Source organism: Anopheles funestus, chromosome 2RL (assembly GCF_943734845.2).
Source record: "Anopheles funestus chromosome 2RL, idAnoFuneDA-416_04, whole genome shotgun sequence".
Taxonomy (NCBI): Eukaryota; Metazoa; Arthropoda; class Insecta; order Diptera; family Culicidae; genus Anopheles; species Anopheles funestus.
Genome location: NC_064598.1, coordinates 21,279,404 through 21,293,735, shown reverse-complemented (window position 1 = coordinate 21,293,735; position 14,332 = coordinate 21,279,404). Strand labels below are relative to the sequence as shown.

The following is a 14,332-nucleotide window of genomic DNA, read 5'->3' as shown; positions in this document are numbered from 1 at the left end:
CCAAACGGTCCCAGCTGTTGCCGGAGTCGCAATAATTAATGGTAAAAAAATGTAACACTCTCTATCCTTGAAGAAGATCGTTAATTATAACACCCCGGGGCAGTGAACAATTGCATTAATTCAAGCACCATCTTAAGGTGCTTCCTTGTGAGTTGTGTGTTCCACCTTTTCTTCACTCTCTCTTCAGTACCTCACAAGTGTACCCATGAGTTCCAATTGATTAATCCACCCTTGATGTTTGGGCTGTGCTTGCTGAAGGGGCAGAAAAACAGACGTTTGATGTTCACGGTGCAAATTAGCATCATTAATCTTATCGACTGTGAGAAATTCTCACGGAGTGCTGGCTGTAAATTTTCGGAGTTTTTTCCACCAAGCCGAGAAAGCCGTAATCGTCGCGCGCCGTTCTGTTTGGGACTGTGTATTCGTCTGTCAAGTTCATTCGTACAGTGTTCATTTTGCTTAATCCTAAAGTTCATTTCCAGCTCTAGATGACAAGTCCAATTAACTAATCCCCTTTCAGTTCGTCCGTGAAATATTTCATGAAAGATTTCCTATAATTCCTGTAAATAATTCTCGTAAATATTGCATGAAATTCTTACTGTATTTTCGACATTCCCGGCCACCAAAGAAGGAACTTCTTTTAATTCATGAAACCTAATAAGCTAACGAAATGTAATTCGTAATGTGTACCGGAAATTGTACGATTGATCTGCATTGTGATTTGATCGATTGTTGCCGTAATCGATGAACTAGCCTAAACTGTCAGTTTTGTTTGCATTATCCCGTATGCGAAAAATGCGTGTGTGCATACTTAAGGTGCGAATGATTGCTAGCCTTCCAAATGTTGATATCACGTTGCTGCTGAGTACAGTTATCTCAACCGGCCAACCACGCTTGAGTGTATCTCTGAGATTTCTTTTGCCACTAAGGTAAGTAAGTACGTTCCATCCTGATACTAACTACCTTCTTCCTTTATAGATAACTATGCGAGCTAGATATTTGATTGAGCTGATCGACAGCTTCCCTAAAGTTCCCGTACAAACCTATGGGAGAACTTTCTACCGTAATGAAGTGTACTGACACTGTTCGCAAATTTAACTATTGCCTCCTATACTACGCTGAACATCGCTACGAATGTGCGCATGTTATATACGAACGCGATGCTGTTGTTCCGACCGAAAAAGCATAATTGGATGCCGAGATGAATGTATGTGAATAATATGTGTGTAGTGAACCCGGCCACCGTCACACATATTCCCGAACCGTACGCAGATGATGTGTAGCAGCACCACATGATGAAACTCATTCCGATTGAGTAGTGTAAAGAGTGTGTAAATCTCTTTACCCCGAATATGATGCCTGATGAAGCCCGTTGCTTCGCGATGAAATGATACGCCGATAAACGTGTGATGGTATGTAGATATTGATCATTCCAATATTCCACTTGTAGATATCGATCTTGTTGTTTTCTGTTCTTCGCAAACCCAGGTTGGTGAATGAAACCAGCGTTTATGATCCGAATGATAGTTTGGTTTCCAACGATGTGACACGTTTGCAACGATGTTTGCATGATAGTTTACCGAATTGTCACGAGGGCTATACTTCCAGCGCTTGGAATGACGTTCGGCCCGAGAAATACATCGGTCTGACCTTGACTTTGATGCCTCTAAAACGATGCCAAAATTATGGTAGTGAGGTAAATGTGCAACATACCTTCCAGGAACTTTATTATAAACAGTGGAACCCTTCTGATTTGTCTTCTCTTCCGTAGGTGGACTTCCGTAGCCCGAACGATGACATGGTTGAAGAGGTGTACCGTTTGATGCATTCCCTGTCACGCTCCAGCCGAATGATGTTTCCACGAGCCAAGGTTTGCCCGTGCCCATAGATCGTTTTCGTCCTGAATGAACCTCCCAGAACGTGTCTCCGCCGATTACGATGTCTATGTTGCCCGGAACATTAAATGAGGGATCTGCCAGCTGCAGATCGGGCATACTCCACGATGAAGTATCGATGGGTGTAATTGGAGTATGCGCAAATAGTGACTCCAGAACGAGGAACTCCAGATGATTAGAATACAATTGATTCCTCGATGCCACAGTTGCGACGATCGACCCTCTCGCCGACTGTGCCGTTTTTCCGATGCCCGTGACTGCCACGTTGATTTTGTTTCGAGTAGCCGTAAGCTTCCGAGAAAGTGATTCGGAAATAAAATTCGACATGGAGCCTGAATCAAGGAGCGCCCTTGCCTCATGTTTCTTTCCGTCGTCACCCACGATGAATAGGACAGCCGTTTCCAGGATCACCGAACTGCGATCGTCGTGAGCTGCCATCGTGATCGTTGTAGTGGTAGGAACATGCAAGAGTGTATGGTGTCGCTGATGACACGTGCGACAAGCATGCTCCGACTTGCAGGATTTCACTTGATGGGAATCTCCGAGACAATTCCAACATAAGTGTTTCGATGTAACCACTTCCCGACGTTGCTGCACGTCCTTACTGCCAAACACCGGACAGTTTCGTAAGAAATGGTTCTCCGTACACTCCAAGGGACACTTCGGTGGTGGTGATACAATCATCCTACTTGACACTGGTTGTGCTACGGCTGAGTGAACGATTGTCTTCCGCGAACTTGGATAACGCTGCGTACCAGCCACCTTAGTGATACTAGTGTCATCTTCACAAGTAGTACTCCGAGTCGCCTTCAGTATTTGTATTCGATCTTGTACAAAATCGATGAGCTCCTTGTATTTGTCCTTCTTGGCATGGACCGAATGCTTTTCCCATGCTAAAACAGTAGCGTGATCTAGCTTCATAACCAGCAAATTTGTCAACGGTGTATCCCAATGATCAATGGGCTCGTTGAACTTTAGTAACCCATTCACATGACGAATGAATTCATCCACCAAATGTACTAACTCATCCACACAGTCCGCGCGTACGGGCGGAAGGGAATGTAGCTTCCGATAATACTCACGGATTAGTGTACGTGGATTATCGTACCTTTTTAGAAGAGCTGCCCACGTCACCGAGTAGTTGTCCGCTGTCAACGGCGTGTGTTCGAAAGGAAGCCCCGCTTCCCCTTTCAATGCTGACAGCAAATATTCCAGCTTCGCAATCGAAGGAAGCTCCGGTGAAGCGTCGATCATCGCGATGAATCGGTCACGAAACGACAGCCATTTCGTTTGGTCGCCATCGAATGATGGCAACTCGATCTTCGGAAGACGTAGATGTGGTGCGTTTGGCCGACCAAACGCAAGCGTTGAAGAAGCCAAACCCGATGTGTCGTTTAGCGTACCCTCTTCCCGTCGAAGGTTGTCCCGTAGGAAGGATTTTAGCTTCCTACACCGCTCCTCGATGTTGATCCTGTCCATGATGCAAGCTTCAATCGCTTCATTACTGTCATCGAGCTCTTCCAGTTTCGTTACCGCGGTGAAGAACCCTTCCTTATGCCGTTCCAAGTCCTCTAACGCCTCCGGAATTTGCTTGGCGTCATCCCCAGAAAATTGCACTTGGAACCGTTCGAGAGCACTTATATTTTCCACCGCGATCCTTCTTTTTAGTTGAGCGGCCTTTATCTTCTTGTCCATGATTTTGCACGATATGAAAACACTCACAGGACGAAATTAAACACGAAAGAAAACGTTTAAGTTTGGCGCGAAAATTCAAATAACGATGGCGCTGAAATCGTTGGCCGTTGCCCTTGATGCGGAGCGAAACGCGATGGCGTGAAACGACGCGACGAAGAATTGTACACCTTGCCCTTGTTGCAGAGCGTTAAACCGACCGAGCTCTTGTTGCAGAGCTTTGAACGAAAAAAAAACTCTTTGAATTCACAATCCGGTTCGAAGGACCAAAAATGTGAGAAATTCTCACGGAGTGCTGGCTGTAAATTTTCGGAGTTTTTTCCACCAAGCCGAGAAAGCCGTAATCGTCGCGCGCCGTTCTGTTTGGGACTGTGTATTCGTCTGTCAAGTTCATTCGTACAGTGTTCATTTTGCTTAATCCTAAAGTTCATTTCCAGCTCTAGATGACAAGTCCAATTAACTAATCCCCTTTCAGTTCGTCCGTGAAATATTTCATGAAAGATTTCCTATAATTCCTGTAAATAATTCTCGTAAATATTGCATGAAATTCTTACTGTATTTTCGACATCGACGTTTGAGCGAAAGGAACCGAATCGATGGGCCGTGATTTTCGATTGTGTTGATTCTACTTCGTACCGGTGTGGAAACGTTGGAATCGATATCATTCATCAAACATTATGTGTTCGATGAACACAACAAAAAAATCGGTGAATAAAAAACAAAAACCGTTGCGATAGAAAGCTCTTACCATCAAAGAAAATGTGCGACATTTTCTTTGACGCTACAACACACAACCACGAGCGTACAAAGTTGAGGAGGAAAAGTAAGACTAGCACAACAACAACAGCAAAAAAAAGCTTCACAAAAACGTTTTCGATTTACTTGGCGGAACATTTACGCACCAAAGCATCGTCCGGAATGGTGGCACGTGGCAATCATGGCAACAACAACAAAAAAACCATCGTACGCTCATGATTGACACCAGATGGAGTTCATCAAAGGCTTACTTTCAGCCCGTGAGAGAAGTAAAAGAAAGTGTAACGGGAAAAAACACACACACATAAAAAGAACCATCATTTCAGTAGGTTAAAGAACCGCACACGCACCAGCACCAGTTTGGAGCAATTTTTCTGAAGCACTCTTCTAGGCCGTATGAATAAGGTTTAGGCGGAAAAATGAAAATGCACCACGCAAAACAAATTGTTACCTTGAGTGAAAGCGAGCGTAATCGTAAGAAAGAGAAAAAGGAGAGTGAGAGAGAGTAAGCAACCGTCACAAATATGGAAGTAAGTGTTTGCAAAGTAAAAGCTTTTACCTACCATTCCACAATGCGTTTGCTTCTCTTTCGTCATCATAATGATGATGATGATTCGGTTTTCGAAGTGTGTTCACTGGGTTGCTTAGACAACGAACAAAAAAAATGCACACACCCATCAGATGCCTTCGGCTATACGCTGTACGCGACGTACACCGTGACGTACCTGGCACAGTTTTCATGTCCTTCAGATGGTACAGTAAACTTTCATCAGGATTCCACCATCGAATGGAGAAACCTTAAGATTGAAGTGTTGGATGCCGAGTCTATTGTCTATTGTCTCTCACCAATAGATATTCAATCCCGAGACATAAATCTTCACTTCGTGTGTTGCCTCACAAACGCCCCAGGAGTGCGTGCGTATCGCTTACCAAACCGACGCGTATGTTACTGTGTTGCAAGTGCTGCAAAGCATGAGTGTTCTTCTGCATGGCTCTTGCCCTTTTTGAAGGATACCGCACAGTAGGGAATATATCTTTTACTCATAGTTTTCCGGCCTCACAACACAACGGCCTACGGTGATGCTTGAAGTCCCGGCTTGAATCAACGATCGGGCGGAAAGGTGTTTCCTTGTGTTTATAATACCGTTTGCCTGGGTGGTGTATCAACCGGGACCACCCCCATATACAGATCGATTTCAAACCAACAAAAGCTTCCCTGGCTGAAACCGATGGTAAATTGAGGGTAAGCGCACCACGCACTACCAAGCCGGTAGTAGTAGCATCAGGAGCGTTCTGGAGTGGAAAAGCACTTGAATGGAGATGATGCTCGACTGTACCGAAGCACACAGCAGCAAACTGTTGGGGTACGTGTGGAAGCGTCCGTGACGTATGGCGGGACGGAGGTAGATATCTTGCTCAGGCGCTATCACAGTAGGCGTAGTATAGCTGTACAACCACAGTAATAATGGCTGTCTCATCTGGCGTTATCCGTGCAACCAACGCAACCATGGCAATCGTCACCAACATGTGGGACATTAATCTTGTCGAGCTGATCGCGTCACGTGCGATAGTTGTAAATTTTCATCGTGAATTTGGTTTTTGATAGGGAATTTTGTGGGCGAAGGAAGGGGAGCTATGTGCGGGTGACGTACACGACAGAGCACAAAAATAGTCGGTTGTTTAAATTTGGTAACGCTTTTGGGTAGTGACGGTTATTTAAGAACCTTCAATGCAAACGTTTTCATTGAAATTTCCAGTTTTATCAAACTGAAACACTTGAATTTTTACTAAATTTTAATTTTACTTTGAAATGCTTTTTTTATTAATTTATTACGTTTATTTTTGAACAATTTCTTTAACTTTAAAACAATGAAAACGAATTATAAGAATTGTCCTTAATCCTAATCATAAATTTTGATTTATAGTCTTTAATATGTTAACCTTCAACTAAAATCCTACCATTTGCTTTTATTTCTGTTAAAATCTGCCATTTTCAATTTAATGTTCAATAAGCAATATTATGCATTCTACAAAAAAAAATGATAGAAAAAACCTACCCCAAAAATGTAAATTATCCAACATGATCAAACGCAAACGGTAGCAAACGTAAGAAAAGCAGATCGAAAAAGAAACCCAGCAAAAAGTTAAATCGAAGCATTAAATTAAACCAATTTGCATAAAGTTTTGCACATAGCTGCTCCCTGCTGTGGTAACGTGAGTGAGATTGGCCGAACCTGCTTACATACCTGTGGTAAAAAACCTATCGAAATCTAAAAACCAAGAGCAGGGGCCCCTGATGGTGAGAATCGTTTTAAAACTTAAATTAAAACCCTCCAAATCTTACCGAAATGTGTACCGAAGCAGTACATAGTAAACGAACAAATCCAGTACGGAACAAATGAGAAACAGGCCGAAAGCATTATTATGGATTCGATTGCCGCATTCGAAGCTTTCACACTGTTTGGGGTAGGAGCAAGAAACCGTGCTGTAATCGTTGACTTTTCGACCATGAAAGCAACTCAAATTAGCATTTCTGTATTGCTTGCGGGTGTGAAAAGAATTAGAAAGCATTAAATTATTTGCTTACGCGATCTGCCTCAGATGTACCGCTTTTAAAATGATATTAATTTTGACATTCGTACAAATGAGAAATGGGAAATGGTTTGATATAAGAAAAAGTAAATCATTTTCTGTAAGAGCTTAAGATTAAATAAATTAAACGTTCTGCTTGTTTCTGCCGATCCTTTTCAAATTGACGGAAAATTGTTAGTGGCAGATTAACAACCACATGTCTACACATCAACCCGGTTAGGGAAACACTTGAAAAAGCAGTTCATAAAACTGACAAGAATTATTACCACCAAACATTCACCTTCCCGCAACAGGGGGGGGGCGGAAAAAAACCACCACCCGAACCCTGACCGGACGCTGTTCCCTTTTTCCGGGATGTAATTTACTGCTTGCTTGGCAGCGGGAAACACTTTCAAAGCGTAACGAACATAAAAAAAAAATTGCATCAAGATTTGTTTTTTTTTTTAGTTTTAGTTTTGTGCCTTCAGCGTGTTGTAGCTTAAGGAATAAAAAAACAAGGGAAAAAGATATTTGCTCACATGGTTCACGTGAGCAAAGGGCCACCAATCGAGTAGATTGCTCCGTAGCACAGAACGCACTAACGCCGGAGAAACCCGAAAGAATGGTTGCACTGGACAGGTCCGAAATTTTGCTCAGCTTTTGCGCACCAGAAAACTGTTCTGGTACGGCAATCAAAAATCAAACCACTCGTCTGCAAGATGAAGGATTTGATGATGAACCCCCGGTTTGCTGCCCTTTCTGTGCCGTGTCTGTTCACATCCGAAGGGCTTAAAAGGATTCAACCCCTTTTTCGGGACGGAAGAAAAAAAAACTCCAGGCACTGGGAATTGTACTTTCATCTTGATGATATTTTTTGTTTGGTGTTTTGCTCCCCTGTTTTCCTTGGCTCCACCAGGAACTCCACCCGGGGAACCCAGTGGGAAAAGTCGGATTTTTGTAGTTGAAGAGCTAGCTTTTCCGGAGGCGGTCGGCCCACTGGTCTGTCGCAAACGACACATTTGTGGTCAGTGTTATGTTGCTTGGGATTGTGGACTTTTTTTTTGTTTTGTTTTGCTTGTTGTTGTTGTCTTCTTCAGTTATTTCTGAGGTTTTGTGTTACCTTTCGGTAGGGAAAGGTTGTGTTTTGTTTTTTTTTTGTTCGCGTGGATTTGATGTAGTTTCCCCCCCCCCCCCCCCCCCTTTAGCAAAGCAGCTTTTGGGGAAGATGAAACTAAGGTAGGGAAACTTAACTTGCAAAAGGAAACACTAACATTCACACCGCATGCATGTACTCCACTCGGAGAAGAATATACCGTTCCGAGTGTATTTGGAACGGGTTTGTCGGATCGGGTCACTACCACAGGCGGGTTATTTCCCACCGCAGCAGGGCCAATTATCGCTACCGGATTTTGAGGTTGTTGTGTGCGGTGTGTTATGAACGTTTGTGTGCTTTTATTTTCATCCCCCCTTTTTCGCATCAGAATGTTGCTGAAGAGTGAGCAAGGTTTCCAGCCATCGAACCGGTTACCTCGTACCGCCTGGTCAGTTTCTAGGGAACGAAAGTTCACATACCATTTCCGAAGAGTGTTTGGAAGCATGTTTTGTATATTGAGGGGGCAGAAAAAAAAGTAGCAGAAAGGATGAATTTTATACCCAGCGGCTATTGACCATCGAAAGGTAGCCCCAGTTTGGACCAGTGGAAATGGGTAAAACACACTGTACGCAAAACACAACGTATCACTTTCATTTACCGTTCCGTTACCGTAGCTGCTGATGCTACGAGGATGGCACCGGTTCTCACGGGATTAAACCCAAGATGAAGAATGGAGTTAAGGAAACGATGCTGACCGGTAGAGTTATAGGTGGAACAGGTAAACGTACCACCAAAAACCACAGAGAATATTGTAACACGGACAGCCGGACCTTCAAACACACTTAACTATTCTCACAAAAATTGCGTACTTTCTGTTACCGTGTACAACCAGCCCGATGTGTCCGTTTTCTAGAGAGACAAAAAAAAATAGTTCGAAATTTGTTCGGTTTATGTTTTGGCTCACTATACCGGCTCGTTGAGGGCAAACATGCTCATGTGGAATAGTAAAGGGCAAAGGGAAAAAAAGAAAGGTAAACGCACGAAAACTCTTGTGCAGAAAATTGTTCCTTCAGGCACAGTCTGCTTGGCGTTTGTTGGAGTTCGAAAGGGCATATTTGTTGCCACCAAATAAGATGAACCCGGATGATGGTGTATTGGTGGCCAGCTTTGCCGCAAGGAAACATTTTGAGGGTTTTTTTTATTGTTGCTGAAACGGTAGCAAACTGTTATTTTGTAGCTTTTCTGTAGGAAAAATCCATTTATTTATTATTTTTAAAGAATGTTTACTCCAACTGGAAGCTGGGAGTAAAACAGTTTTATAAGCATCTTCTTTTTGCAACTTTTAGGCAAGCGGAGTTTGAGCATACATTCGTATGCTTTGGGGCAACTTTTCAGCTTTCGAACTCTGCCGAACGGTTCGGTTTGATGATTAAAAGCCTGCCTTCAAGCTTAGATTTGTAAACGATTTTCCTAGAAACGGATCGCCCAGTTCGGTTCGATAATTCTAGTATAGCTCGGAGACGCATTCGCATACACATATACGGTATAAGCCGGATAGGATTCCATCGATAATCCTAGGGCTTTGCAGAGTGCAGAGAATCGGAGAAGCTTTACCTACCTACACACAACGGGCAAGCTTTTGCGTCTAAGTAGGGGATTCTGGATCGCAAGTTATACTATCCCCAAATCAAGCTTTAACTTTACGCTTCGACACTTTCTCCGGGTGGCAGTTGTTCAGTACGGCAGGGTCGAAATGATTCATTGGAAGGAACGCAACACCGTAGTTCCGATGGTTTGGATAAGTTATTTTTGTACGAATTGTACGACGCGAATAAACTCCACGTGGGATACGTTGATAAAACGATGAAGGTTGCATCTTTAGTACTGAAACTTCTTACACCTCCATCTCACGATGGCCAATAGACACAGAAATGTGAAGTTTCATAGACACTTGGGAAAAAAAACCATCGAGCAGTTATTGCTGCTGGATTATGACCTCCGACGATTCATCTTGCGCATCTTGGTTAGGTTCAGTACTCGCTTTACCAACAGACAACAGACCACTGTGCACGGGCAAACACAGATGTGACAGGGATCAAGTAAATCTTTTGCGTAGTACGGGACTGGCACAACTTCGAATGGTGGCGCCTAAAGTTCTGGCTTCATCCTCCACGCAACGAGAAACGAAGGCGCAACTGGGTTTTCGGTTAAAGGCCCACCAGACACGGTACCCTTTTTGCTAGAGAAACGGTACCAATTGTCCGGACACGCATCGGTGGGATTTGAGATTGAAGCGCTGGATTAGTCGGGACAGAAATAACACGGGAGCACTGGTTTAGCAATAACTGACAGGCGTCTTTGGAGTCTTTGGGCGTTTTGTAACCAATGGTACCAATGAAAGGGGCCACTTTGTGTTTCGGTTGCTTTTGCTTTTTTTTTGCTGCTGCCATCGATTTGCAAATGACTTTTTGTTTGCCTGTTTCGTGCACCTTGGTTTCGTTGAACGTATAAACTAACGCAATGCGTAGTAGAAAATTGCGAATGCCAGAAAATGGGGTTTTGGAACCAGAGATGGTTTTTTAGTGATAGAAGATTCAATTTTACAAATTTAGTACGATTGTACCTGATTCATGCGATTGATGCTGTGAGCTTCCGTGCATACGATGGAGCTTACCTGTGGAGAGATTGAAGTGAAAGTGAAATGGGTTATTAAATGGTGCCAAAACAAAGGAATACATGTAGGAGAAATGTGTGCTTATTTTGCAGAATTGAGTTTGTGCGAATGTTTTCTCTAGTATATCTTTTACTGTAAGATATTGACAATTGTTAATGTGTCCACAAGAAAGGCTTGGATGATGGATTGGCATACGAAGCGTTTTAGAGGACTCCTGATGTAGGCCAAGACCACGAATCGGTTGTCATTAGGATGCTTTTTAATTTAGTCTTTTTCCAAACTGAAGTCGTTTCTATTAAGAGCTTTCTCGATTGTACAGGAAAGCATTCTGGACGTTAGATCTCGATACTTGCTAGTTAAACTAGAACAGAATCCTCATTGATTTACGGTACTACGCCGCCAAGGATGCAAGATGTAATTTGAAACTATTATAGTCTTTCTAGACGATGCATTTTTGAGAATTATCATAAATTTCGTTAATGCTTTAAATCTTTATGTCAAAACATAGTACCAGCATCGCATACAAACACGAATTTAGTTATCAATTAAGGATAATTCCGGATTCTATTAACGTTTTCCATTGCTGAACCACAAGTGAGACACATTTATGTGAAAAACGTACAGATTAAAACGATTTTATTTGTGGCGATGTTTTATTGTTTAAGTTCCGTTTAGGATCGGTAATAAATTAATGCTCCGTTTATGCTCCAAATTAGCTACACGAGCTAAAATCCTTTTTTACATTAGAGGCGCAAACTTTTGACAAAAGGAGAACATTCTTCGACGTAAAGATTTATGATCAACGTCTGAGCTTTACAAACAAATCTCAAGCATCGTTTAGAAAGGCTATTTTATAATTGAATTATGCTTTTTTAACCTATCAAAAGCTTACAGCCAATTTAATGGGATTTAAAAGAAAAAATGCACCTTAGTTTAATATGCAATTTCTCTAAAATGTTCAGTGAATTTAAATATGTATAGACAACTATTATGAATGTGTTTGTTTCGTTGTAACACTGTACGTTACTAAAGATCGCCCAAAGGGACAGCAAAACATATCGGATACATCTACACCACATGTACTCGTGTCTGTTGGGTTTGTTTTGTATATCGCGTATCTCCTAACCAATTCCCCACTTCCATCGGCAACTGCCTACCATCAAAACAATGGCAATCAATCGATGATGACGGTACGGTTGATGATGATGATGATGCAAATACAGCGAATAACCAGCGTATATCAATATTCCCCTGAGTCTACCAATGAAATAGCTTCCAGCTCAGTCTGTAACGCTTTCGCAATCCAGAACTGGAGAAGATAACCAAGTGAAACCACAAACAGACAAAAAGAAGAACCCAATAACAACGGTTAGTGGGACAACAAGGTTAGTTAGTTACAACACAAAAAAAAAAAACGAAATAGAGAAAACAAAACTAACATGATCAGTGAAGTAGCCTCCAGTCACGCACAGGCATGGTGAAATTTTGACAGAGGCACAGTCTTCAGACGACAGTGTAATAGGGAGAGAAAGAAAAACAAAACACCAAACAAAAAAGTGAACTCCATTTGGCTCGATGGGAAAACTAGCATCGGATGAGGACAAAGTTTGAAAATTGAAATTCATAACCTCGTCACCGGTTTCATCGTTGATAAACTAGCTGCTGCTGCTGCTGCTGCTGTTGTGTGATTCTTTACCTCTTTCGTTTTCATTTTAGTTTGCTTTCGAAAGCATTTTTTTTCTTTGCTCGTGTTTCACTCACCTCACCCGATACTTTTCACCCGGCTTCGAATCCACTTCAAATGTCATTCGCTCACCTTCATCAAAACTCGACCTGTTTGCTGCAACCCATACGGAAAAAGGGGTTTTACACGAAACATATGCGGCTATCGTTTTCCACCCAGCCAAAGCCCATGATATGGTGACCAATTTCCGAATCAATATTTAATCAGGCTCCAAAGCAATATCGGCCCATACGAGATTGTATGAAGGTGGGTGGTCAGCGGGTAGATTGCGTTAGTGGAATGTGCCAGCTGGAATTGGAAGTTGTCACTGGTGGAAAACCTAAAACCTGTGCTAGGTCCAACTTTTGAACCATAAGGGAGACTAACATATGGTGGATGGAGCCGGATAAAAACGGGACCTCTGCAAAGGGAAGGGTGAAACTCATCTTCTCACTCCATTCCAGCTTCAACTGTAAACACGGCCCATTTGTCAAGGGAATTGGAAACATGACCAATTACATCAGCGCCTTGCACCCGACGGATGGCAGGGCAGCAAAAGCTAGTGTAATACTAGTTTTGGAAAGGTCGAAATAAGTGACGCGAGAGGGGATGGGATGCAGTCTAGGTGGTGGGAATTTTTGATGTATGACCCAAAAAGTTCAACATCGACCTAACCGGAACCGGGAAAGTAACAAAACGGTTTGGCCAGGATGATGGGTAAATACGTATCATTACACCGCATTACACACGAGCTCGAGGACCGAGAGAGCACCGAGCGAAACGGTTTGCGTGTACGATGCGGATGCGGTACAACCTACGGTGTGTCTACGGTTCGTGAGTGAGATTCGAGCGTAACAGTAGTGATGGAAAGTATACAATAATCACATTACTTCATCAAACATGTAGCCCACCTTCGCTTGGCCCCGCCACACTACCTTCCACTAGGTGCCGGGAAAGTGCTGGCGCTTTGTAAGGTAGCAGCACCCCTTACATGATGACTGTCGTGCCCGGGTGGCCCGGTGAAACATTTATGGGATTTTAATTCCCTGCCCATGGGAATGGGTAGTGTATGTGTTGGGTTGTAATTATCATCGCAACGGATTTGGTTTCACTTATGGGAGCAATGATTACAAAATCATAATTGAAATACTGCACGGAATAGTTGGTTGTATAGGGGAAGGTTGGTTCGGGCTTTTTTTTTATTTATTTTAAAGCTATTGTTGCTATTGAGACATTCAAAACATAATGCGATTAAATTATTAACAGATATGAAACGGAACATATGCTTTTTCTTTACTCAATTTAATAATCTGTAGCATAAATAGGTCATTTAGTGAGAAACTAGTCGTAAACATCGTTGAATAATTCAAACTTTTACTGTCTGTCTTGTTGGAAGAAAATGTTTATTTATTAATAATACTCTACGCAATCATTTTTTTTCGAATTTTTTAAAATTTTCAATTTTTAAATATTTATCTTCTCTGTATCCATCAGCTGTCCAATGGGTATCATGAAGCTGTTTAAGTGGACATAAGTATTGCTTTTGAAAAGTATTGTAGGCATTCTTGCCACTTAATAAATTATTTCAAAGGGTATAAATTTACCTTTCGAAATCTTCAAACTTACACAAGTATTTTTGGAAATATGTGTTATTTAGGAACTTTGAGGATTTTTCATTTGTTCATTTCTTTATGAGGAGTTGCGATATTTCGGAAATATTTTTTTAGCTAGCTCACAGTGCAAGTATCTACTTACAACATTTATCAAAATATTTCAAGTATCGATATTTAATTATTTAGCTAAAACAATGTTTGATGTTTACAAGCAGCTGCTTGTTTTTAGTAAACGTTCAATCACATTCAATTATTTATCGAAACATTCCTTACATCAACAAATACCAAAGCCGAACAAGAATTATTTACTAAGCA

The 14,332-nt window shown here is 42.0% G+C and overlaps 1 protein-coding gene across 14 annotated transcripts in view; it reads right to left on the bottom strand.

Annotated features, from left to right (window-relative positions):
• Positions 1 to 14,332, bottom strand: part of LOC125761329 (uncharacterized) — a 181,460-nt gene that overhangs the window by 68,773 nt on the left and 98,355 nt on the right. For 9 of the 14 annotated variants that reach the window (XM_049422339.1, XM_049422336.1, XM_049422344.1 and 6 more), the window contains one exon: positions 10,631 to 10,681. The exons of the other annotated variants lie outside the window; for them this stretch is intronic. In XM_049422339.1, the coding sequence (XP_049278296.1) occupies positions 10,631 to 10,681 (51 nt within the window). The remainder of the gene's footprint in view (positions 1 to 10,630; positions 10,682 to 14,332) is intronic. 14 annotated transcript variants of the gene reach the window in all.